At 35.9% G+C, this 27,601-nt stretch overlaps 1 protein-coding gene across 3 annotated transcripts in view; it reads left to right on the top strand.

Annotated features, from left to right (window-relative positions):
- Positions 1-25,248, top strand: part of LOC149069547 (long-chain fatty acid transport protein 1-like) — a 40,885-nt gene extending 15,637 nt beyond the window's left edge. The window contains exons 3-14 of one of the 3 annotated variants that reach the window (XM_089250055.1): positions 1,945-2,614; positions 9,901-10,051; positions 11,998-12,235; positions 12,367-12,537; positions 12,695-12,764; positions 12,928-13,129; positions 17,132-17,324; positions 17,549-17,692; positions 18,056-18,193; positions 19,759-19,923; positions 21,009-21,152; positions 24,705-25,248. In XM_089250055.1, the coding sequence (XP_089106181.1) occupies positions 2,481-2,614; positions 9,901-10,051; positions 11,998-12,235; positions 12,367-12,537; positions 12,695-12,764; positions 12,928-13,129; positions 17,132-17,324; positions 17,549-17,692; positions 18,056-18,193; positions 19,759-19,923; positions 21,009-21,152; positions 24,705-24,862 (1,908 nt within the window). In that variant the 5' untranslated portion in view covers positions 1,945-2,480 and the 3' untranslated portion in view covers positions 24,863-25,248. Of the gene's footprint in view, positions 1-1,944; positions 2,615-5,640; positions 6,017-9,900; positions 10,052-11,997; positions 12,236-12,366; positions 12,538-12,694; positions 12,765-12,927; positions 13,130-17,131; positions 17,325-17,548; positions 17,693-18,055; positions 18,194-19,758; positions 19,924-21,008; positions 21,153-24,704 lie in introns of those variants that run through there. The other 2 variants (XM_089250057.1, XM_089250056.1) reach the window with 2 other exon arrangements.
- The last annotated feature ends 2,353 nt before the right edge of the window (positions 25,249-27,601 follow it).

Raw genomic sequence — 27,601 nt, forward strand, 5'->3', positions numbered from 1 at the left:
ATTTGTACCGCGACAAATTGAGGCGCGACGAGTTGAGTGCGACAAATTGACCGGCTACGACCGAGTTTTAGGTTATCCTTAGAACTTTTAATCAATTCGATTTTTAAAAAATCGATGTGCAGTAAAACAACGCGCCTATAAAACGCTGTGGATTTCTATAAATTAGTTCAATTGAAACCGCAGCATGTAGCGAGCGCTTCACACTTTGTGTGAAATTTTTTGTATGCGTGCATTAATCCTCGAAATGTTGTTACAGTTCTGTAAGAACAGTACAATAATTTACTTAATGTACTTTCATGCAGAATTTATTCGATATTTTTATCGCATTATACCGTAATAAAAAAAAAATCTTTGTGCAAACGTAATGTTTATATGTCATACGTCTTTATTTATTGATTTCACATATGTATATTTAAAACTAATAAGATCCGTATAGTCGGTTCATATTAGCTCGGAGTCTTATATAATCATTGCTAATAACCAAGGTCCGAATATTTTTTACTTTAAAAATCCTGAAAAATGATCCAAAAAATTTGCAAAAATCCTCGAAAAAATGCCTTAAAGACTAAAAGAAAAATTCCCCAAAAATGACAAAAAACTATATCAAAGTAACAAAACAAATTTCTTTAGAAACTCAACCAGTCATTATATTGACTGGAGATGAAATATCTATGATGTATCTATTGAAAACCGCATTCATTCTAAACATCAGATTTCAATAAAAATTGCCAATGGAATTTGTGAAATGAACATTTCATAATTTATGAGTGGGTTAGGAAATCTACAAGAAAAAACAAATTTCTAAAAATACAAGATAGAAATTTCTAAAAAGACAAGATAAACTTCTCTCAACATCAGGAATATTTAGAGGGGGATATAATCTATAGTGTTAATTTCTCTCCAGTTTTCAGACATTCCCGTTAGACATCAAAAATTTTTCTACAGGCAATTAGTCCACATTTTTCCCCATTATGTTCTCAAATTTCATGATAGCAAATTGGCCTACCCCACTTTTAGCACACTGATAGCATCAATAAGTTTCATACTTTTCTGCAAAGACTGAATGGTGGAAACCAGAATGCTGGAAGATTGACATTATCTATGTCATCAGTTCTTCAATATTCCCAAGACAAAAAGCTTACCAAATCTTACTGCATGAAGCATTCTTATGGATCAAAATCATTCAATATCAATTTAGATATTTCAAAATTCCCCATTGTTCATGCAAGTACTATACCATGCCCTTTTTTATATAATGAAAATTTCTCTTTCTCAACATATAATATAGGATCAGAATTTCTTGGATTTACTTTCATTTATTGTTTGGTTAAGTGTGGCCAGCTCTTGGAGTTTTCACTAAATAACTAAATTCACTTGGAATTGATTCAAAACTTTGTCATCTATAAAGGAAGATACCAGTTAAGTGATGAGAGTAATGAATTTTTTTGTTTTGTTTAAAAAAATTTAAAAGGGAAAAAGTATTGAAAATGCAAAAAATGCCAATGCCATCAATATCGGGGGCCCTATTAACAACTGTTTTATATTCTGATACTAGCTTCCAAAAGAAATCTTGTTTATTTACGATAAGGAAAACATAATAAAAGGATAAACAAAAGGAATAATTGCCTCAAAAGGAAGCCCTGGCTTTCTGACGAATCTCGGATATTCGTCATTGGGCAGTTGCAGACAACACGTGTGATGCAGGAAACAGGTGATGTTCCAAAAATAATTAATTAAAACCCTACTGCGGAAATTTGACGACAGTAAGATGGCTCCCACAAGTGATAAGTTTCCGTGTGTTTGTATGCCGATTGATTACAATACTGTGTATAGTATGATTTGATAAATTTAAGCTCAATCTTTAATTACCTTTATTATTATTATTCATTGATGTTTTTCCCATTATCTCTTGAAAGTAGCTAACTGTAGTTTTCCCCTCTTTAGCGGGAAAGGAGTTTTGTGCTGCTGGTTTATGAAACGAAATGTTCTACCATGAAATATGCATACAGTCCTAGACATAAGGCGATTTTTCTAGTACGGACAGTTTTGTGGCTGAAAGTAATGAAAAAGTGAAAGGAAAGGATGACTAAGTAGATATGTGTATCTGGATACTACAATGGATTTCGGCCGTTTTTTGTGACTAAAAGAAGTTGTGCTGATAGCGATGGAGCCTAGATAGAGTGTTTTTATATGGTTTTTTTTTTAAATAACTTCTTTTATCTTATTCAGTTGCCGATGTGCAAATAAAAAAAAATCGTGAGAAGAGAAAAAAACGAGAGCGATAAACTTATGGGTTGGTGATACCAACGAATGCGCGTTGATCGCCATTTGTCATCCTAAACTCAGCTTCCTCTTCCTAATGAAAAAAACCTTCAGCTGTGATCGGTAGCTCAAAATTACGTGGCTTTTCCAAGGAAAAAAAAATTTATGAAATTATCCTTTTTTTGTATTAGCTTTACTGTAGTCGGAAAAAAACTAAAATGTCCGTGTTATATTCCATTGGATTAATACTGCTGCTGCTTTTATTGACGTTTCTATTTTTCGTCGTGTTTGTGGCGAGTTACGAATTTCCTGGTTTCAAATGTTTGTTCAGAACTTTCTTAAGAGATGTTCGGTAAGTTATTCGTGTTCCAGAAACTATTATTCATTGTTATTGTTATGTTTTTTTTTTCTTATATGTTGTTTCCTCCAAGTTTATGTGACTCTTTTAACTTAATTAAGTTGAAACAACTCGACTATACTGATGTAGCAACGGTTCTAATGAATGAATTAAGCAAATTTTTTAAACAACATATATATTTTTAAAGCTGTCTGCAGTGAAATTTGTTATTCAAAAAATATTTTTGTTACAAAAATTTGTGACTTCTAATTCTATAATGCAGAAGTATTATACACTCTCTGATTTCATAAATAAAAGGTCTTCTTTCCAAATCATAGACTGTCGAAGCTGTTGTCCCAATTTCAGAGATTTTAGCGTGGAGACCGCCCCTTCCCTTCCGGAATGTGACATAATGACTGCTATAGACAGGCGTGTACTCAGAAATTTCGTTCGGAGAGGGACCACTCACATTTCGGGAGCGGGGGGGGGGGGGAACAGGACCGTCTTAAGAGTATCATGGGCCCCCGGACCAATTGATTTTTCTGAGGCCCTACCGAACGAATTCTCGAAAATTTCAACAATATCTCATTTTTGTGAGGCCCTTCTTCGCTTGAGGCCCCCGGGCCGTGCCCGGGTGAGCCCATGCCTTAAGACGGCACTGGGGGGGGGGCAGACCCCCAAGTCCGCCGCTGTGGTAGTCGAGTGGTCATAGTGACGGACTCGCGTCGCAAAATCCCGGGTTCGAACAGCACCTCCTAGAGATAGAAGGCCTCTGCAGTCTGCTTGTGACGTCAGTAAGTAGTCCATTTTCCCTCAGAATATTCAGGGGAAAAAAATTCCCTGCTCGTGCCAGTATCATCGTTGTGAGGAAAATAAATTATCGTGCTCAGAATTGGCGATTTTTATGCCCCACATCGAATCACTATGCGGTATTTGTGAGCCAATCAGGAAGATTCTACTCCAAAATAAGAAGAAACGAAATAGGATGCTGTGTTTCAAAATGTGGCAAATTTGCTAGGTAGTCTGAATGACGTTTATGGCAATCAGTGCAGAGGCCTTCTATCTCTAGGAGGCGCTGGTTTGAACCCCACTGTCGCCACAGTGGTGGTCGGCTGAAGTTGGTTTTCTGTGGCTCCCAACTTCAAGGCGCGAATGCGAACCGATCTCCCCTATAAAAAGTCTCACCACAGAGAGCAACAGACCTACGAACAATATAAATGTAATTCAATCATAACACATCACTCACTTCACTTCTGAAATATAGAGGGCGACACTGAATAATAAAACACAACACTACATACGCACTCAGACTGTTAGGTACACTCACAGTTACACTTCCGGTATAGCTCATTAGGTAGTAAATAGCCCATAGATAGTGATATACCTGAGTTGTACTCGGTTTGAAAGAAAGAAAGACCCCCAAGGCCCCCTCTCGCTACAGCCTTGGCTATAGATGCATTAAGATGATTAAACTTAACTGTCCTATTAGTCTGGTTTCTCCCAGAAATATCCGCTTAAGATCCTTCCAAAAAAAAATCCATCTACCGTCGTATAGAAAATATTTGTTTCGAGTGGAAAAGCACTCATTTTATTAATAATTATCTGTTCATGAGAAAGCATAAACAATTTTATAATATTTTTTCGCTTCACACGAAGGAGTGAAAAAAAAGGAAGCAGGATTTGTAAGGACATTTTTTTTTTGGAAATATTGGTGCAAGGTCTGCGAATTACGCCTCACATTTTGGGAAACACGCCAGTTCTGTTTAGTCATTCATCAAAGAAAGCTAAGGATTCGACAGTAACCATGGAGCTTCATTTTAGCTCCATGGCATAGTGTAGTATACAATTTTCCAAGTTCCTCCTCAAAAAGAGCATTTGGAAAGCCCTACTTCTATCTTTCAAAGGCAACGATGGAAGTTTTCCTCAGAAAATCGTCTCATATATCATTATACAACACAAACGGTATTTTTTTTGCTCTTATTAATGAATTAGTTAATTAAATTTTTCAAACCCCTGACAAATTTATTTGCAGTATGTCAGATTAGATTAACTGCCCATTTACTTGTGAATCTTAAATTTCAGTAAAATTTAAATCGGGAACAAACCAGTGAACAAAATGGAAAAATTACAGCATAACAGTATAAACACATTTTAAAAATTGATAAAAAATCACCAGTTGACATAAAAAAAAGTTGCAGTTTGCACCAAAATACTTATAATGGCTTAGGACTTTTTTTGTGATAAATTAAAAAAAAAGTTCAAATTTTACTCACGGGTGGTGCTGTAAAACGAAAAGCTCGGAATAACACAAATAATGCATAATGTTTACGGTAATTTAAATTACATAAAGCCACACCATAGTTCAACATAAGCACCCTTTCACCCGTTTAGATGTAGCCTGAGCTAAAAAAAAAAAGGTGCTCATATTGAAATGTAATAGTTTTATGAAACTCAAACTGTCATAAGCATTAATTACGCACTGTTTGTGTTGCGTTATTTATTGTGTTATGTCGAGATTTTTTTTGCGGCACCACCTGTGAGTGAAATTTGAACTTTTTTAATTTATCAACTCTAGGCCATGATAAGTATTTTAGTGCAAACCACATCTTTTTATTTCAATTGGTTGATTTGTTATTAATTTTTTTAATTTTTTCTAGGACTTCTCGTCTCCCCCTCCTATATTTTTGGTGAAATTCTTTACGACTGTCCTTCATTTCGTTCAGGTTTGTCTTCAGTAGTACTTCGCTATCGAAAGGTATTTTCTGCTTCATTTTCCCCATTCTAGAACGATACTCATTGAGCGGCGTGTTGCCCAATGAACCCTGGCCATGTAAACATGACCTTTGGCCGTGTTTAGTTATGCAATACAAACTCGAGAGGAATCGATGATCGCATTCCAGCCGATCATTCAACTGCTTCCTTCTTCTAATTAACTGCAGCGATCGGCAAATTTATCCTTATCTATTGTCTACGCATTGCATTTAATGTTGTGTAATATGATCATTTCTGCTCGATGAATTTTCAAACCTTCCGTTCAATACTCAGATAATCACCCCAGCTGGCTTGAATGCGAACTGTTTCGCGCCTGTTGTGACTATACTCATAAATTACGCAATTTAATTCTATTCAGAATTGAAATTGACGCAAAATTTGTTGATTGCTTATCAGTTTATGATTCGTGGGGAACAGTGAGTGTCATTTGTTTTGCTGCTGCTCCTTTTCTCCTATTAAAAAAATAACAATGGTTAACAGCACGTGCCTGATTTAATAATGAAGCAAAAAAAAATCTTACTTGATCGTTGGACCATCAGGTGTTGGCTGCTGTTACGCGATATGTTAATGGGAGGAGATTGTCGTGGCCTGATAACAGATTGATACATATGCACGTGAAGGAAAAAAATCCAAATGTGTTCAAAGGTATAGGAAGTCTTTTTTTTTTTCTTCTTTTTATAATTTGTTTACTCTGTTGCGGTTTTGAGATGAGTTTTCTGTTGAATTTGAATTGAAACTCGAATTTCGTTGCTTTGGCATTGCATATTATTGTTGTTTTTGCAGTGAAGAATTTTTTTTTCTTGGGGAACACACTGAAATTTCATTTGTAAGCTTCATCTCTACTGGTCCAGATCCATAGTAGAGAATCGTTATTTTGCCACGACATGGTGTGTGTGTCGTGTATGGGGAGAAAACGTTTTTGAAATCCATAGGAAGGAGAGAAGGGGGAAAAAAGATTATATATAATATGAATGATGGGTTTTCTATAAATAGTACATGAACCCGTACCTTATGCACTTGATTGTTCGTCTCCCAAAGGTAAAAGATATGATGAAAGAAAGGGAAAAAAATAGACTTCGAACCATCGCGATATCATTCCCTAAGTTTCGTTGACTAAAAAAAATATGTATAGGAGATATAGATGGATGTTTATAGAGTAAAATCGCAGATCATACATTCGCATTAGGTAATTAAAAAGTTCGTGTAAAAATGCTACGCATCACAAGTGATTCCGCTGCGAGTTAAATCGAAATTGCTCAATCCCATTACATTTATACCTCACATATGTAGACAATTCATTGTTCTTTGTATTTCCAGCTTACCTACACTTAGTTGAGAAGGTACAGAGAAGAGCTACGCGTCTCCTCGTTGGTACACAGGGCTTGAGCTATGAAGACAGACTTGATTTTTTGAATATGTTTACATTAGAGCAGCAGTTCTCAACCGGTGCTCCGCGGGGCCCTTGGGGCTCCTTGTGCACTCTCTAGGGGCTCCGCGGCCGCTCGAGAAAGTAAAAAGAACGGTAAAATTAAAAAAATAATAATTAGAAATATTTTTAAATAGTAAAAATAAATCAGTAACTTTGATGAATAATTAAAAAATTGTCTTACGGAGCTCCGCCATAGAATTTTTTACTCAAAAGGGCTCCGTGAGTCAAAAAAGGTTGAGAACCGCTGCATTAGAGGAACGTAGGTGTCGGGGGGGGGGGATATGATCGAAGTATTTAAAATATTCAACGGGATAGATAAGATAGACCATAAATTATTTATTAAAATTGGGTTGCTGTATTTTGGAAATATAGGACATCCATATTTATTATGGGCATCTTTTTTTCAGCCTCCTCGTTCGTATCTTGCCTGTTGTGGCCTTGTATTTGTATTCCTGAAAAAAAATCGCTTATTTTATAACTTGCTCATTTCTTTTGATATCAAAAGATTATTGATACAGTCGAACCTCTCTACGCAGATAAAATTGGGACTCTAAAAAATAAGTAATCAATCACCTGAGCGGTTCATTCACTTCTCTGACCCATGCAGAATAGGGTGAAATTTCCTAGCTTGATTTTATTGTAAAATTATGCATGTACGTATACCGTAAATTTCCCCTGTATAATTCGCGGGCTATCCGAGAAAAATATTATTTTTTTTATACTTTGCAGGCAATAGACTATTTTTTTTATTCCGAAAATGAACAAGAAATGTTTTCAGTCCAGAAATGCGCCGCTGTGCGGTCGTAGTGACGGATTCGCATAGCGATTCAACCTCACCAGCGGCGCTGTGGTGATTGGTTGAAGTTGGCTTTCTCTGGTTCCCCCCGAGACACACGAATGTGAAGTTTCCACGACCGCATTCAACTACGGAGCTATCAAAGCCGCTTGAAACTCTTAATGCAGCTTTGGGAGCTATGGGGGATACTCAATACAACAGAAATAGTTTTTTCTTCAAATTGTATATTATCTTTTCTTTTCGAAAAAATTCGGATCTTTGGGTTTTTGTTGTGATTTACTCTTTTCTTTTTTTAAATCGCGTTGATCTTTACCGTAACGATGAATTCGTTTGATGAATTTAGCCTTCCAGCTGGCGCGCATATGTAGGAGATAGACGTGCGCGTGATTTGGAATGTTAGAAGAATACGATGATAAGCTTCGGATCTAGGCTCACATTAGAGCATGGCGATAGGGTGAGTTTTGATCTACCCGCTGCGCTACTCAATGCCCAAACGCACAAAAAATTGTTTTTGCGATCAAAAAGCACTGAGGGCTAGAAAACAGCTTTTTGAGCAGTTCAGCGCGGAGAGTCTGGATCCGGGTTTAATTGCATCGATAGTGCTCGATCGAGCCCGCGGATCTTGTTACGGGGAGAATGTTTTGTCGTAGGTGCTTTGATACGAAGAAAACAGAGGGCTCTAGGGCTGCTAGACGTCCGTATATACGACCCATAAGGGCGTATGCAGAGCGGGATCTAGAAAATTATATATTCTAGAAACCTTGGAGCGGGATTGCGTTGAATCTTCATGAATTACTAAGGAATTCGGCGACCGCACAAAGTTGCTTGGGAACAGTGGGGGGAAAAGTCATGCGTCCTAAGCCAACGCCATCTATAGCTAGAAGGTGTGCTTTAGAAGGTGTTTCCTAAGCCCCCCTAGGTTCCAAGGCCGAGGCGCTGTATTTAAATGAACATTCAATTGGAATTAAAAAAAAAAAAACTTTTTTGAGCGTTTTTTTATTGGACCATGATTATGCTGTCTCCCCCCCCATGGCAAAGCTCAACATTCATTACTACTCAGAGGCTTCATGCCAATGTTGGCATGTCTCTGTTAGGTAGGCTACACATGCACACTTTCGGCACAACTCATTTGATAGTTGCCGATGGCGATTGACTGGAGTTGCGCTCGGTTTGAAAGAAAGTCCAAAAATGCGTTTAAATTTTAATTATTCTTTGTAACCATTCCCCAAAAACGGTTTTTTAATAAATGTTTATATATATGCTTTACCTTCGCTTCATTCAGTTTTCACCCATCTACCATTATCTCCCTGTGAAAGAATTGTGACGGGGAGGGGGTTTATACAAATCCGTAAGTGCGGGCTGTAAGACGATAGGGCAATATATCGACTCTTTTTTCTATTTCAATGGGTGTTTTTTTCTTTTCTTGCGAACAATATAACGGTTCTGTGGTCCGGAAATTTCATTAAATTTCTTTTAAAAACACACTTTATGGATATTTTTTGTAAACAAGACAACCAATAAAAAAAAATTCAGTGTCTGCTTAGAGAGATACTTACATTGTGTTTGAAGATTTCGAATTAAAAGTAAGTGTTAAGGTAATTGATTTGGTTCACTAGAACGGTAGGATCCTCTTATATGATTTTTCATTGGAATTTGGAGGGACTGCAAAAAAAAATCTACTCTATCCTATCAGTTTATTTTCTTATCCGATGTACACTTACAAAGTTCCAACTTTACATGAATATCAATCTTTTATCCTATTAATAATGACAATGGGAAAAAAATCTTATAGACTACAGGAGCCAAGCTTCAAAAGTTAAAAAAGTATCTCTCCCAGAAATTACGATTCAGTGGTATCTAGACTTATGGAATCTATTTGTTCTTGAAAGAGCGAGCCTGCTCACAAAAAGAAAATTCTTTCATCATAGATTAAAATCTCCTTTTAACTGGCTCAAAGTGCTATAGCTTTTGCATTGATTGAGTTTATATCTTCCTGCATTTCATTTTTAGTGAGTATTTTTCTTATTCATAAGAGGAGATGCTCGTAGATTAACCCTTCAAGTGACATTTCGAAAAAACAATTTGAATTTTCATAACCACTATTCACATTAAAAATTAACACTATCTTTAATCTATTTGTTCCAGTAAAAAATAATTATGAGACAAGATTTTATGAGTGTCGGGCACAAGTTTTTTTATGCTAAAATATTTATTTATCCTGCCCATTGTATATAACTGAATGATCTTCGTATATGGGACTATTTAATGACATTAACTATGAGTTTTTTCAAATTTTTTTTCAAGCGCTGGCTTTTGGTATTTGAAAGTGAAAACATTCATACAAAAATGCAAGCACAATGATTCAAGTATCTGCGATCTTTTTCAACGTTTAGTTAAGAAACATCCAAATAAAATTTGCTTCATTTTTGAAGATAAGGAATGGACATATCAGGAGGTATACATTATTTTCATTCATTGATAGAAACTGCAATTATTTTAAAATTTTACAATCATTTGCTGAAAAAATAACAATTTTGTACGTCTAATTTTATTTCATGACAATTAACATGCATTTCATGATACAGTAAAACCTGTTTTCAAAGGAATCGCAAGGGACTAAGATTTTTTTTCCATTGAACACAGGTTTCTGCTTAATACAGGTTCAATTGGCATAATGTGTAAAATTATGTAATGATCTAGTATGAAATTGAAATAAAATTAAAATAGATTAATTGAAATTAATGTAAATAATTTAAAAATAGGCATACATAAAATAATGTACATTATTTACTCTATAATTAATAAATATTTAAAGGTTTTCACAGCCATCTATATAAAACTTCACCCCTTATTTTTCACCTGAATTGATGACATTTACGTTTGTTTTTACTCTTCTGAAATTTTCAATGAGGATGTGTGTCAATATCTGTCATGCCAGGTTCAATTGTCGTCAAGTCTATGTAATCCTCAGCACCAGAGCTGTAACTAGGATTTTTGAAGGGGAGAACATGACTTTCTTGTCCCCAACCACTGAAAAATTTGATGCTTTGCACTCCTAAATTTCGCTGCCCCCGGGCAGTAATCCCCCGCCTCCCTCTAATTCTGGTCCTGCTTAGCACTGTGATCACGGAAAGTATACAATTTTGTGATACATTAAAAATTCAACCCTTACCCTGATTTCTCTTGTAGAAAGCCTGCTTTTCCAAAAAAACTTGTTACAGTTTAAAAAAGCAACTGTATATACCACTACATATAGCTTTTTAAAACCATAGCATCAACTACGAAAACATATTTTGCTAATTCTAAGGGTGGATGAAGTAGAACTCGCATTGGCAAGCAAGAATTGCATAAAATATTTTGATAGAACTATCCTTTGGTATATTGGTCATGAAACACAGTCGGTGTTGTGTTTGTGTGAAATTTTCCGTTGAGAGGGCAGAATTTTCCTTTCCGTTTCCGCATTGGACAAGTGTTCCATTTAATCCAGGTTTTTTAATGTGTATTTTGGCATTGAAATCACGGAACCAAGATTTTTTCTGTTGAAGACAGGTTTTACTGTACCATTCCCATGACAAGTTTAAAGGTGGAAATATAAAAAGTGATTTGAATGATGGGACAAAATTAATGGACAGTTTTAGACAGGTTTATAGAGAACAGTACTTTTGATATAAATTCACACATTTTTCTTTTGTTTACAGGGTGTCCAGATCAAATGCCCCTAATTTCAAACAACAATTAAAAATCAGTAATGAGAAACGTCATCTTATGAGTTCTACTTAACATATAAGATGAGAATATTAGAAAAATTTGGCTGCCCAACTCTGAGTTTAACGAAAAATTTTCTGAAAATGCCATTACATACGCTGCACCATTATTACGAGCAAACAAACAGAAAAATGGTGTTGTCATTATAGAGAAGGTGCAAATTTTACTATATATTTCTCATCATTGGTGAACCTGATTTCCACTCCAGAATAATTTTTTTTAGATAAGCAACATTCCATGTGTCCAGCAGAGTTAAAATGCACAATTGCTGAATTTAGAGTTTGAAACATCCCATGCGATTTTTGAAGTTAAAAGAAACAATCTCAAAATCGAGTTGTAGTGTGCTTCCATGTGATATGCTTTTTGGGCCATTTTTCATCCTGGCTATAGAAGGGGCATATGAAGAAATAAACTCTGTGTGTGTGTGATTTTTTTTTTTTTTTTTTGCTTTTATAACTTTTTGAGCGTTACTTTCAATTTATATACTTTTCTCATCTTTTCAACTTCTTGTAAAATATAGGAACTGGTTAAAAATAGCGACATTTGATCCAGACACCTTATATTTCTTGTTCATTGCAGGTGGATTATTTGTCTATTATTATTGAAAATATTTATTTACCCTTACTTTTTTTTCAGGTGGAGGACTACAGCAACCAGGTTGCTAATATGTTTGTCGATGCTGGTTACCAGAAAGGGGATGAAGTCTCCCTTTTCATGGAGAACTGTGTAGAATATGTGTGCATATGGCTGGGATTGTCAAAGATTGGGGTAGTTCCAGCTTTTATAAACAGTAACCTGAGGATGGATTCTCTTGCTCATTCAATGAATGTTATTAATACAAAGGCTGTCATATTCAATGCTGCTCTCGCTTCAGGTAATTCTGTTTATCACGAAATCACTATATGTATCCCTGATTTTGATCGGTAAGTTCTTCAAAAGTTGAATTGTCTGTTTATTATTTTTTCACTTTTGAAATAAAAAAAATATTCTTACGTTTTTATGCAGCTGTGCGAGATGTGCTTCCTTTATTGAAGAACAAAGGTGCAGTTGATTGCTACTGCCTGGGAAAGCTTGACTTATCTGGGAATTCGTTCCATGTGAAAGACTGGAACACAACGTTGCAGGATGCATCAAAGAATCCAGTGGACAAAAAGAAACACAAAATTGGGTTTAATGGTATAGTATCATAATGTAAAAAAATAAATAAAAACCATATCTAGAAGTTTGCACGCTAAATGTTCTTTAAATTTAAAATTTTTATTTTTACTTTATTTTTCAGTATAATATAAAACAATCATAGAAATAAACTTAATAAATTGAATTTATATTTTAGACAATCTATTGTACATATACACGTCAGGGACTACTGGGCTTCCAAAAGCTGCAATTATACGCCATAGCAGGTAAACACACATTTTTTCAAGTAGTAAAGAAACCCAACTCTGTGTTGAAGGTTGTATAATTACTTTATTGAAATTTTAGAAAAAGTATTCAATGGCGCATGCACATATGAATGTTATCTCTCCTGAGTTGCAATTTCAAATTTTTGCCGTTTTCTTCAAATAGGATAATGTGGATCAGCGTCGGAGCAAGGTTTCTTATTATCCGAAGAGATGATGACATATTTTATAACCCACTACCACTTTACCATACCGCTGGAGGTATATTTTTCTTATCTGGTATACTAATATTTGGTGGAACCATGGTTATCAGGAAGAAGTTTTCTGCGAGTAATTTCTGGAAAGACTGCATAAAGTACAATGCTACTGTAAGTTTTTTTTTTATTTCAGTTTGATATTGCATGCTCAATTCTGATATTTAATGAAAATTAGGTTATATGCCAAATTTTTTTTCGTTTTTCTGGTTAAACTGAATTTGTGAGAGGTGAGGGAGATCGTTATTTCTCATATAATAATAATTCAATTTTTTTCCTCTCCTATGTCAAATGTGCCAATTTCTTTTGGCTTTGCACAAGAAAATGTGCAAAGCCAAAGAGATTTCGTCCGTCTTTAAACATTTATTTGAGTATAAGTGTATGGGAGTTAATGTAAATAAGTCCCAGGAGGTACTTGAAACAAACGTTTTGGTATTAGGGGCCATTCAAGTCTTATGTAAGCAGATTTTTAGCCATTTTTGACCCCCCCCCCCCCCCTTGTCAGCAAAATTTTGTCAGCAGCTTAAAATATTTCATATCTTCAAAAAGGGTGATTGATGACGTAAGCAACGTTCAAACCCCCCCCCCCCCCTCAGGAAGAATAATACTTGAATATAATAATAATACTTGAATGACCCCTTATTAAAAGAGTTTATAATCTAATAATTCAAAACGGAAGTTATTTAAAAAAAATTGTCTATGATTACCACAAGCAGATATTTTATGATCAAGTTCTTTTCTATTTGTTATGGACAGGGTCAGTCCTAGAAATTTTGCAACCTAAGACGAATAATTTTTTGCTGCGCTTTGGATATGACTATTTGAAAATAGTTTTTTCTTTCTTCAGGTCTATTACCTTAATAGTGTGGGTCGCAAACCCCCCCCCCCCAATCCTGGGAGGGATGAGTCACGCTTATGATTTAGGGCAGAAGTTCTCAAACTTTTGCTATCCGTGACTTTTTTGCTGGGCCAAAATTTATCCACAGCTCCCCAGAATAGTCTAAAAAGGAACCACTTTAAAGCACCAACTAAATAAGCAGTCATCAATGGCAACAGCTCACCACGACGTCCTTGATAAAGATTGGCTATGCCCCTGGGAGGTGTGGCTCACATTTTGAGAAACACTAGTCTAGTATCATAGAAAAGACAAAAGACACAGACAATAAATAACCCAAAAATTTAGGGTGTTCTTTGTTCGATACAATTTAGCACTAATAAAGAGTCGACTTTTCTGGCAATATTTTGGGCTGTCAAATTACAATAGGGGGAATAAGTCTGGTCAAAACAAGCAAAATCTAATATATTTTTTGAACCATCGTAAAGACCATTAAAAAAAAATAACATAAATATAGTGGCTTTTAATAGCACCTTGTTTTTAAGGAAAGGCGTCTGTTAGACGATTCAGGTAACAGACTTAAAGAGAACAGACATAGGTATAAAGCAGTGGGTCTCAAAATTTCCTCACATGCAGCTTTTTTGCCGTAGCGAATGTCAATCCACATCTCCCTTGAATAATTTAAAGAACCACTTAGAAGCAACGAACAGGCTCATGTGAATATCGCAAGCTGGCTTTGATCCACCTGACAAAGGTTAGAGACACTCCTTGGAAGTCCCCAAGGAGCCTTGGTACTCACTTTGAGAATTACTGATATACCGAAACGAGTGGTCAAAATATTCCTAAACTGAAAGAGTACCATCTTCTGAAGAGATCTGAACCTCAAGAACTAGATGGACCCACGTTCTCATCACTTATGTGATTTTGAACCTTCTCTAAGGATGGATACAACTGGAAAAGATATATAAGCATCCCTCATTTTACACGATTTTGAAAACAATTTTAGAAATCATAGCCTGCAAAATTCGACCTAGAGTTGTGATGTTAATCCTAGAAATGGGCTTGCAAATTGAAAATATGACATAGTTATATCCTCCTTCGCCTCGGAACCCAGGGGCAGTGCCCCAGTCGCCCCAGCCTAGTTACATCCCTGAGTATGCAATTTCTTCCCTGAATTATGACTCTTTCCATAAAAAAGTTATCGTACAATTATATCAGGCTCTTCAGAGAAAACATCTACACTCACTGGACTTAATCAGAAGTAGTGATGAGACAGAAGTAAAAAGTATTAAATAAATTCTTTGATATAGCTTAAGTTTATGAGTTTATTTAAAAGTTTATTGATTATTATTAAAAGATTATTTGAACTTATTTAAAAGTTTTAATTTTTTTTTAATTCATTCAAAAAAAATATTTTGGTGTTGGAGGGTTGGTTAATTTTTTTTAAACTTTCTGAAGAAAACTCCTATCCCTATCTTACTCATATTAAATTCAACTTTGGGCGATTTCGTCTAATGTGATTATTTTGCGGAACCAATTAACCATTTAAAGCGAGGGATGCATGTAGTTTGGCTGTTTATGTCCAGCCTATCTGCAGAGACTGGCGAATTGAACATTGAATAGCAAAGAGTTGAATAGCATTTCAAAAGTATTGTACTTGTGTTTATTTACCCACTCGCCCTTTCCCCTTAAAATGATTTTGATGTGCAAAACTTTGCATAGTAACAAAGCTGTCATAAAAGATGCCACCCAAAGCGGCTGCTTTGCTGCCTCATGCTTGGCACCGGTTCTGGACAAGTAATTTTTTTATGACAATTGTGTAATTATCTGCCTATGGGAAAGCATAGTCAAAGTTTGACAGGTCGGGTTTGAATCCTATTAAGCTTTTATACTGTAATCTCTATGTATAATCCACATTGTTGAATTGCCTGCAAGAGAGAAAATACCCACTAAAATAAAAAAAAATTGATGCATACATTAGCTCTCTCAGCAGGGCCAGAGTTAGGCAAGTGCGAAGGCTGCGACCACACTGGGCAGCAAATTTTAGGGTACCTCAGAAATGGATAAAACTACTTTGATTACATTGTGACTTCAACTTCTTAACAAAGCAATAGCTTAAAATTCTGTCCCAGATAGAGAACCTCCAGCATTCAGACGTTGAACCCTCTGGCCTAGGGCTTTGACAGATCCCCCAAGTCAATTAAGGTGTTACAGGGGGACCTGGTCCCCGGGGACAAAAGGGCTGCTAAATTCTTATTTTATCAACTTATTAAAAATTAAAAGAAGGAGGCACAATATTCGTGCTTACTCGACTGAAAGAGTATTTAGTTGTGGCCCTGTGTAGATAATCGGTTCTCTAGCCCTGAATGCCCACATTCTTCAAGTGCCTGAGGCACACTTGCATTTTTCCGCTGGGCAGCACTCACTATTATCTAAATTTATTGAAGAATGGCTTATTTATGACCATGAAATAGTAGTTTGATAGCTATTCTCAATTGATTGCCAATGTAAAGCTAGCGTGCACTGGAGTGCCTATGGACACCAGAGAATTGAGAAACCCCTTTTAGAGGGCTGCAAGGCTTATTCTTGCACTGGGCCTCAAAGTACTTAAGCCCGCGCATGTCTCTCAGTCATGGGTTCAGTGGCGTCGGAGCCGGGGGTGCTGTGGGTGCTCGAGCACCCACAGAATTGATTCAAAAATCGAAAGCAAGATGGGCACCCACAGGTTCGAAACACTTCCAACGCCCCTGCATGGGTTTGTACTATTTCTTCCCCAATTCTTTCGTAGGGAGGTGAGAATAAGATTGTGAGAAAACCTCCAATTAAATATAGCCTACGTAAACCATTTCTTTGTAACCTGTTTCCATGGTAAGATCACACAATATGATTAGAAATTGAATGTATCATTGGACTGAAATTTTTTATCCTGCTTTAAAATTGAAAAGTGTTTTTGTATTCCTTTGCTGAGCATTGAAAAACAACTTTTTTCTTGGATAGCGTGTGGGTTATGCACTGTAAATTATGTTACTTTGTTATCAGCATACTATACATATTATAACTGTATAGTTATTGTTTATTACTGTGTTTTTTTTTTATTTGAATATAAGCTTATCACCTATTTTTTAAGAAAAGCTACAGGTTGCAAGATAGCCTACATTGTTTTGAAGATTCTATAAATATATATAACTTGTATATATTATATTTTAACTTGAAAGTGAATAAAACATGTATGCTCATTCATTCCCAGTTCTATAAACAAATAAAAATAAATTTTATGTTAGGCTAGTCAATATATTGGAGAGATCTGCCGCTTTTTGCTGAACCAGCCAAAAAAGCCAGAAGATACACAGCATAAAATGCGCCTCATGTGTGGAAATGGTCTGAGGCCACAGCTTTGGAGAGAATTTAAAGAACGCTTCCGAATAAATAATATTGTGGAAATTTATGGAGCAACTGAGGGTAATGCTAATGTAGGTATGTAAATATATATACTTCAGTTTTGCGAGTGGAATATTAATCTGGAATTTTTCCTTTTTTTTTTCTTCTTTTTTTGTTACAAAGCATATAAAATGAATTAAATAATATCAGTTAATAAATACAGGCAATTTGTAATTCACAAATTTTTTTTAAAATTTAGTTTCTTGATTCTGGCTACATTATCTATAGCAGTTCCTTATTTCTTTTTCTTGTCTTTTCAGTGAATGTTTTTGGTAAAATAGGTGCAGTCGGATTCATTTCAAGAATATTTTCTCGTCTTTATCCGGTGCAGATTATCAAAGTTAATCCAGAAACTCGAGAACCTATTCGAGACAAGAATGGACTTTGCATTCCTTGCAAGCCAGGTTTGCACACTTTCCTTCAATCAGTCTAACTAGCTAAATCATTCTAAGTTTATTGATATTATAGCAGAGATCTCATATAATAATTGAAAACATTATAACTTTAACTTTACAATAGAATCGTTCTTCACCAGCTTTTTGTTTACCGAATCTTTCCCTACACCAGTCAGAAAATTCTTTGTTGCCTTGACGTTGTGTGACGTTATACTGTATTACGATATTTCCTGTGTATAATCTGCAGATGTAAATTGTGCTACCTTGAGAGAAAATGTCATAGTATAATCTGCATATACAAATTTCATTCATGAATAATGAAATATAAAGAAATAGAAGGATTTTTTTTAGAAAAAAATATTGATTTTTCAGGTGAACCAGGAGAAATGGTTGGGAAAATCGTCAAAAACAGTCCAGTCAATTCCTTTGATGGCTATGCAGATCCGGAAGCAACAAAAAAGAAAATAATAAGGAATTGCTTTGAGAAAGGAGATGCCGCTTTTCTTTCAGGTATACCTTTTTGATATGATATAATTTAATTTATATTTCCTTCTATATCTTTGTGTTTGGTCATTGCTAGTATATTCACTCACACATGTGAGAAATAGTTTTTGCAAGCTCGGAATCAGAATACAGTAGATGCTCGATTTTATGAACTTCTAATTTAAGAGCACATCTTTTTTTTACAAACAGGTCCTCTTCGTATTTTTTTTTTACGAACAGCATGCCGTAGAGCTGATGTTAGAATCTACTCTATTTTACGACCTTTCATTTTTATCAACTCCCTATATTACAAACTTTGTTTTTCCTTTTGTTATATTTTTTTTACGGCCTATTCTTTCATCCACCTCCAAGTAGAGAGAGAGTGAGAGTGTGTGTGTTAGTTAGTTTTCACCAATTTGTCATCGCCAACATGTAGGTGTTTTGTGGGAGGAGGGGTTTGATTGTTGGCGGGGGGGGGGGGGTAACCATGAATTGAAGATGTGTTGACAACATAATTCAATCATTGTGTATTATGATTGGATGGACTGGTGGTGTTTCAGAAATGGTATGATACATTTGATCAGTGTTTCTCAAAGTGTGCGTTGCTGCTCCTAGAGGCATTGCCAACCTTGTCATGGCGAGGTGGAGATATTTATTTTTCTGCCCATTTATGCTTTGAAGTTGTTCTTTTATGAGTGAAAATATCTACTAAACACTATTCTGGGGAGCCGCGGATTAACAATGAATTAAGCAAGAGAGCCTTGAGTGACAAAAGTTTGAGAACCGCTGCATTAGCTTATTGATAGGCTATTTCTAAGTCGAGAGTTGAGCAAACTCTGTTTTAGCCAACTGCTGTTCGTCTATTTTCCTCTTTGTAATGTTAACAAAGCTGAAAAGATTGTGCTTGGCAGTGGATGAAAAAAAAAATATTTTGAAAGAAATTATATTGTAACTTGGCATTAGAAATTGCCAAAAAGTGCAGGATTAAAAAAAATTACATGGAATCCTCTAATAAAAGGTCAGCAAAAGATTGTTTTTAAAACAAGTGGTTCCAGCGGGTGTTCCACCATCCTGAAAAGATCTCAGTGAATCGAGATTCACGTGAAATTTTATCCTGCACCCAATTTCATGGACTCTTATATTTATCAAAATGTGGTTATGAACGTCAACTGTGCTGATTTCATGCTTTGTTTATTTTGAAGTACCAAGTTGGGCTCGAAAAATAATAATAGTCTCAATCTATGACAATTTGTTATGTTTAGTATAGTTTTTCCTACAATAATTATATTACACAAAGTGCTCACTGAATCACAAACACCTACCTAATGATTCATTGGTCTAACTATATATGCCATTAGATATGGGTGTTGAGGCACAGGACTTTCAGCGGACCCTTTGTATTGATTTTCTCGTAAATTTCTAATGCAAAACATTAAAAAAATACAACTGATCCTTTGATAAAATATTATTTTTAATATTTGTCTACAAATATAGAATTTTGAAAAGCTTGGTACATAAAAAAAAAACTCTAGGTGAGATAGGACATGATAGAGATTCAATAAAGTATTAATGTCATGTTTTTTTTTGTACAGGGGATATTCTAGTGATGGACGATGATGGTTTCTTGTATTTCATGGACCGCACTGGTGACACGTTCCGTTGGAGAGGTGAAAATGTTTCATCAACTGAAGTTGAAGGAATAATAAGCAAAGTTCTTGGTCTAACAGCATGTGTTGTATACGGAGTTGAAGTTCCAGGTAATGCTATTATAATGATCAAAATTTTAAAGACGAATGTTATTTAGTGAAAAAATATAAAGCTCTGTAAGTTATAATTTGTTTCCTTAGTTATGAAAAACAAAAAAAACTTTTGTTTTCACTTGAAATGCAACTTGTGGTGCTTGTAAAATAGTGTAATGTATCAAATCAATCAGTTGAATGTCATAAATAGTGTCACTAATATTTTCACAATGTAACTGATTAATGAGACATTTTTCGAACTTATTTGTAATCCATCAACGTAGGTCAGCCATCTACAACCTATTGCTTGCTAGCACCAAGAGTGCTCAATGTTCATGCCAGATTTTGTGCTCATGAATGCTTGATCAACTCTTTGATTAAACACCCTGTAAAACTTGCATTCAAGAATTATGATTAAATGCAGATTTCAAGCATGCGTATGTTAACGTTGCTGTAAGGCATACATGCTCAACTCATGACCTGCTGTGTAATGAGGTCCTTGACCCCAAACCCTAACTATCTGAAAATGAACTAAGCAGCCAACATTTACAGCTCGCTTAAGTGACCTGCAGCATATTTACAGGTGAATTAAGTGATCCGTGGTATTGTTCCAGATCACACAAGCGACCCTCAGTATATTTGCGGATCACTGAAAAGGCCCACAACATATCTCCAGCTGATTTAAGCAAGGCACCTGTGCCACATTTACAGATCACTTAAGTGACCCGTAGCACATCTACAGATTGCTTATATGACCCGTGACATATTCACAGATCACTTAAATGGCCCACAATGTGTTTTCAAACCGATGAAGTGGACTGCACTCTCCAAAACGTTGAGCACCATTGCCATAAAGGGTGCTCTGTTTGATGGTAAGCATATAGGCAGTGCTTGCAACTCAAGATAAGTTGAAGACCCCCTCCCCCGGCGTAGGCTTTCACGGCCAGCGTCTAATTGTAAACATTGACTTACCGGTCTGTTAGGCTGTGGTCTAACAGCCTGTTAAGTCATTGTTTTCAATTATTTGTAATCGGTTTAAAGGATTTAATAAAGTGTCAGTCAATAAAGTTTCAGTCAACATCAAACACTGATACATATTACAGGTGCTGAAGGACGAGCTGGGATGGTTGCGATTCAGAACACTGCAACTTTGAACATGGAGTCCCTTTACAGAGATCTAAGTCAGGCATTGCCATCATATGCTGTCCCGATTTTCATAAGGCAGTGTGGAAACATTGAATCAACTGGTAAGTCATTGGCTTTGGCAGTTCTCTTCTAATGTGCTAAATGTAGTGGTTTGTTTTAGAGTTTAATTTTTCCTGAAATAGAACTCTTAAATTATGGAAATAAATGTAATTTTTAAGAGTTCTTGTTGATAGAAACTCTTCCTTTAATTTGTTAAATGAATGTGAATTCGAATTCGTAATAGCTAAGGCAGGATTAAAGAGTATATGAGCTTTAATCACAATAGTGAAACCTTGTAATAATAATTGAGTTCAAATGAGAAAAGGCTTCTAAAATCCCAGGGATAGCTTTTTTTAGCATTCCCCCCAGCCTAGATATGTCTAAAGCATGAGTGCATAAATTTTCAGCCATTCAAGAATTTTGCCCAACCTGCAGAGCAGCTTGGCCCTTGGCTATCATGGGCCCCCAGACCAAGTGGTTTTTCGGAGGCCCTACCTGGTAAATCCTAGAAAATTTCAGCCGGATCTCATTTTTGTGAGGCCCCTCTTCTCTTGAAGTCCTCGGGCCATGCCTGGGTGGGCCCATGCATTAAGATGGCACTGGCTTCAAAGAGTGCTTATAGGTCCTTCTTTAAAATATAATAAAGGACATGAAATCATTGATCAAGTGTCAGTTGCATGTGAATCAATGGCAACTACGTGGGAACGTTTTTGTATTAAATAAACTGAGAATTTTTTACTCATTGTCATGTGTGTTTTTATTTATAAATGTTGTATCAATTATCTCTCTGAGTTTTTTCAAAGAATCTCATGACAAAGCTGTCATATATTCCACAAAAATAGTCCTCTGTGAAGCACGTCCTACAAATGAAGTTTTATAATAAATTATGGCTCAAGTCAGTGGTAATCAAAATGTGTGTTGTGGCTCCTAAAAGGTATCGTGACAAGATGGTGTATTGATGTGCTCTCATTCAGTTCTTTTTTGAAGTGATTCTTTTCTACACCATTCTGAGGAGCCATGGATAACAAAGCCAAGGGAGCTGCATGTGGTAAAGGTTTGAGCAACACTAATAAGTCGAGGGTGTCCAATTTGCTGATGGCATATGCAGCTTAGAATAGATCATTATTGGGCCCAGTGAGCAATTTCAAACTTACATAATCACAGTTATAATCAAAACTTTTTTTTTTCCTGCCAATGTGGCCTAGTAAACCCAAAAGACTTTACTGGTGTTTTAGGTTTCTAAGCCTGACTGTAGGTGTTATGGTGACTATTTTTCAAGTCTTCTTGTTGGCTATTCCTAACTTTTGAAACAAAACTGTTATCATCTTTATGAATTGTGCAGCAGTTTTTCCTTAGCCTTTTCTAAACCCAAGGACCAGTAACATGTCTAAAAATCTTATGGACCATAAATATACGGTATGCAGGTCTGATATTTTGTTTGAGCCTTATGGTAAAATTAATAGAGGTTGGGCGAGAAGTCCTGGATACATTTTAAAAATTAATTACAAATCAACCAATTGACATAAGAAAGTGCGGTTTATTCTAAAATACTTAGGACCTAAAATTTTTTTTCGATAAATTAAAAAAAGATTCAATTTCACTCAGGTGGCACCGTGGAACAAAAAAAATTCAATACAACATATGAAATGCAACACAAACAGTGAATGATTAATGCTTATGAGTGCATTACGTAAAACTACCACATTTCAGTATGCTTATAATTTGCATGCTCTTTTTATATGTGTTATTTTTGTTGCATTTTATGTATTATGTAGCGTTTTTTTGTTTTAATGTGCCACCTGTAAGTGAAACTTGAATTTTTTTAATTTATCGAAAAAAACTCTAGACCATGATAAGTATTTTAGTGCAAACTGCACCTTTTTATGTCAATTGACATAAAAATTGATTTGTTATTAAGTTTTAAAATGTGTCCAGGACTTCTCGTTCACTCTGTATTAGTTGCTTACAATGAGAAAAACTTTCATTCAACTACAATTTCAAGTACATCTTTGTAGGCCATGTGATTGAGAAACGCTGTTCCAGGGGTGTTTCGAATCTGTACGTGCTCGCTCGTCTTGAGCTTTGTGTATGAAGCACTCGAGCACACCCCGCTGTGATGCTACTGTGCTGTTCTATTGAATCATATTTTATATCATTGGCTTTTAAAATTTTGTTACCATGGTGGCTTCTTTCAGCCCCCCAAAACTGATGGACTCGCATCGTGAGGACCCTGGTTCACACCCCACTGTTGCTACAGTGGTGGTCGAGTAAAGTTAGTTTTCTGTGGTTCCCAACTTCGAGGCGCGAATGTGAGCCAATCTCTCAGTTAAATAGTCTCACCACTGAGAGCAACAGGCCTACAACAAAATCCTTTCACTTCACTCATATTTAGAAAAATTTATGGCAGATGGCATTACTATACACAACAAGCATTACACAGAACAAACCATGTTAGGCTTACAACATGTACACACACATTTCAGCATGTACAATTCGTTAGAAATTCTGTAGGGGAATGTGTACGGGGGGGTTGCTCGCGCGCACATGTATGGGTAAGTAGCAGTAGCCCACCCCCCCCCCCCCCAAAATTGCAGATGCCTCACCTAAACTCTCAAAATTTGCACTTTTTTTCCCCCATGTCCTATTTCTATTATGATAGTACCTAAAGAGCTTATAGCTGGCTTTATTTTAGAAAAAATTTATTTCCAGTGACTCCCTCGTATCTTCTCAAGTTTGGACAACGTATGTTCTATATCAGGGGTGGTCAATCCGCGGCATGCCATGGTATTAAAAGTGGCACACAAACATAATTTGATGCCATTTTTCAATCAAAGAAATTTTCTTCAACTTTCAAATAATCTTTTTCCTTATGAATATGATGGTCTTGTAGGTTACCAAACCTATGTTTAGTATGGCAGGCACAGGCACTCTTGTGTGCCTGTCATACATCAAAAATAATAACTTTTTGATTACTTTCTATTCGATGTGTTTCTATTTGGTTTTTCATGTTTCGCCATAGTTGCTGAACATCCCGAATGAGATTCAGGATCGTTCACCTAAGGGCATTGTACAACCATGAATTCTTGGGGGCAGGCAAGCACTAAGCTCTCTTACAAAGTTTTTTGGGAGGGAGGGAGGGAGGGAGGGCAAGCACTTCCAGTCCTCAGGTTCCAGTGTCTATGCCCAGCATGGTGTAGGTAAGATGAACTTCTTCTGGTATATGGATATGTATGTACAAACTCTGCATTGCTATAATCAAATTTAAGACTCAAAAAATAAAAATAATTTAGAAATGAAAAGAGTGACAAACACAACATTTTTACGAAAATAAGAGGATGACCGAACAATATTTTGCAGGAATGAAGAGATTTCTTGTGTCCTGTAAAAAACAGGACACATGGTAAAAAATTTATAGAGTGGCACGAGCATTAAAAATAATCTAGATTGCAGCACAGCTTTAAAAAAGGTTGCTACCCCTGCTCTATAGTCTCATCCAAGAGTCTAAAGTAAAAAACTGTGTGTCCATAATTACATAATTAAACATTATATAATTTTATAACATGAATATGATGTATTCCATGATAATAATGACTATATTGATTGCTGAATTTCAGGAACATACAAGCTTAGAAAAGTTGAACTGCAAAAAGAAGGCTACAATCTAGATGTTGTCGAGGATCGGTTATTCTTTCTAGATGTGAAAGCAAAGACTTATGTGAGGCTAAACGAGGCTCTGCACAAACAAATACAAAATAAGGAAATAAGGCTATAGAAGGAGGTACATGGCATCATATGCATTTACTGCGATAAGAAAAGAAATCATATGTAATCATAGTTTGTTCGATTATATTAGTAATTGAACATGTTACATGTAAATAGTTGTTTTATAATTCAATGCTCACGCACACACAAAAAATATGTTCATCCGTATAGTCTTACTTGTTTAACAGAATTGTTTTTTTTTTGAATCAATGTATTGTATTTGTAAATGTATTTTGAAACATGACGATATTTTGAACATGAGAACATAAAAATATTTTTCTTAGTGCAGCACATCATATGAACATCCCTGTGTTATCATAGCTGTGATTTAATACAATTTTTTAAGTACACAATGCATATTTTCAATATGAATAAAATCATATGTTGAATACCTTTTCTTTAGTATCTTCGATGTAGACAAGGATTTCAAAAGTTATGTATACAATACATGGTGACACCACTGTGGAGTTGATAATGCATTTTTAATGAAATTATGACCACTCATTAGGAAAATATATAGTACAGGTTTTTGTTTCTTCTGTAGAGTATGTCATTTTGATTGCGTAGTGCTAGAACTTGTGTTTGCAGATAATTCAGGTAGACTGGCATTTTAAGGTTAAAGAACAATTCCGTTTGATAACTGAAAGACAAAAGTTTAGGTGAAAGGTCAAGCATGCCTGTTTCTCAACTTGTTGGTATCAGTTAATTTTGTGTTTGATACTTTACACAACAGATGAAGTTGCAGTCAAATAAGTGTTAAGCATAGGCGGAGATAGACTTGGAAGTCTGGGGGGGGGCACATCATTATTGCTGGAGGGGGGCGGCATGATAATGACGATGTCAATTCATATATTCACATATACATTATATCAGTCGACTTCATCTTTGACGTTGGTGGGGGGGGGGGGGGATCCCCTCCCAAATATCTTCACCCTTGGTGTTAAGTAAGTCCATTACATTAAAGACTGAAAAAATTCGAACGAGCACTTTGATTTCTACACTCGTCGTGAAAGATAGAGCAGCACATTACCAGTAAACTTTATGACACTCAACTTCACTTTACTACCACTACTAAACCATACATGCACCTCATCCATATTCCTCTGAAGAACTTCTAATGAACTGGTACATGCTGGAGTGTGTGTGTGTGTGTGCTGTGAACCTGACGTGAAGTTTGTTTCTGTGTAATGCTGCCACCAATTTTTTCTAACTATGGATGAAGTGTAATGGTTGAATAATTGTATTGTTGTAGGCCTGTTGCTCTCTGTGATGAGACTTTTCAACGGGAAGATAGACTCTCTCTTGCATTTGCGCCTTGAAGCAGGAACCACAGAAAACCAACTTCAGTCGACCACCACTGGGTACTACTTCACTTTACTGCACTTAACACAGAAAAATACACAAAAATTGACCAGACAGGAGAGCTTGTCAGCTTGTGCAAATATCCTCATTCATTAATGAAAGTCGTGACTGATTTGCAGACCAATAGTGTGGATAAGCAATTTTTCCTCACATGCAAAGTCCTTGTTGAGTTCACAAGACTTTGATCCATTATCCCAAATTGAAATAACTTACTCAAGTACTCCAGTTTTCCACCCTAGAAAAACTGTGTGCAGAGGGTGAGTAGCCGAACCATATGAACGCTGAATAAAAGTGGCATCTTCAATGAAGTAGCAAATGCCTCAGAGTGTTGAAATGTATGGAAGAGTAGATAAACTTTTCTTAATAGTACTCAGAAAATCACCAATGAATAATACAAATACAAGGAAATTCCAAAACTTCTAATGCACGTCGACATGCTATGGGTGCATTCTGTCAGTTTTCAGAGGATAAAAATAACACGCTGACAGAGTATCCCACTTTAATTGGTTACCAAATCTCAATTCTTGGTTGCTCAGTGGAAAGAAAATTATATGTCTGTTCAAGTCAAACACTGTAACCAGAATTCATTAGGATAGACATATATTTTTCTTTCTGCTGAGCAACAGAGAGTTAAGATTTATTAACCAATCCAAGTTGGATTCTCAATCACGTGACATTTTTTTATCCTCTGAAGAGGACATGCATAGCGTGTTGAAATGCATTAGGAGTTTTGAAATTTTCTTGTATTTGATTTATTCATTGGTGACTTTCTGAGTGTTGAAATGTATTGATATAAATGTGACTACATAGCAATATCATAAATCGATACTGCCTATAACAATTATACATGTAAATGAAATGGCGATGAGTACCAGTGATTCAACTCCACTTGATGCTGCTTAACCAGTGATCAGATTAGAACTGATGTTTTCAGCATTGTATGGTACAGGGTGATTCTTATAGAAACAGCCCAATGAATTAGCTACTCATGTAACTCAGTTAAGTCATGTAACATATACAAAGTTGATATATGTGACTGCTAAACATTAAGATGTGGCCAATCTCTTGGCTTTGAGAATGGAATAGTCGAATAATTTGTGAATAGTACAAACATTTGGCAACACATACTGTGCTAAGTTCAAGGACACATAAGCCCCCCCCCCCCCCCAGATGGTTTTTTCTGAAGAAAAAGTGTATACATTAAACATTGAAAGACTGTAGACATCCGGCTTTACATCTCAAGAGAGGTATCAATCCCAAAGGATGGGTGTATACTGGAGTGTACACAAGCAAAGTTCACACACATTACAAAGTTTTTTAGAATAACACTCCTGCTGTAATCAGGACGATCACCAAAGGAACACTGCAGCACATCACTGAAAATGTG

The sequence above is a fragment of the Pholcus phalangioides genome, unplaced genomic scaffold (genome assembly GCF_987345545.1).
Source record: "Pholcus phalangioides strain wild (caught in Gottingen) unplaced genomic scaffold, Ppha-v1.0 ptg000022l_1, whole genome shotgun sequence".
In the NCBI taxonomy this organism is placed as follows: Eukaryota; Metazoa; Arthropoda; class Arachnida; order Araneae; family Pholcidae; genus Pholcus; species Pholcus phalangioides.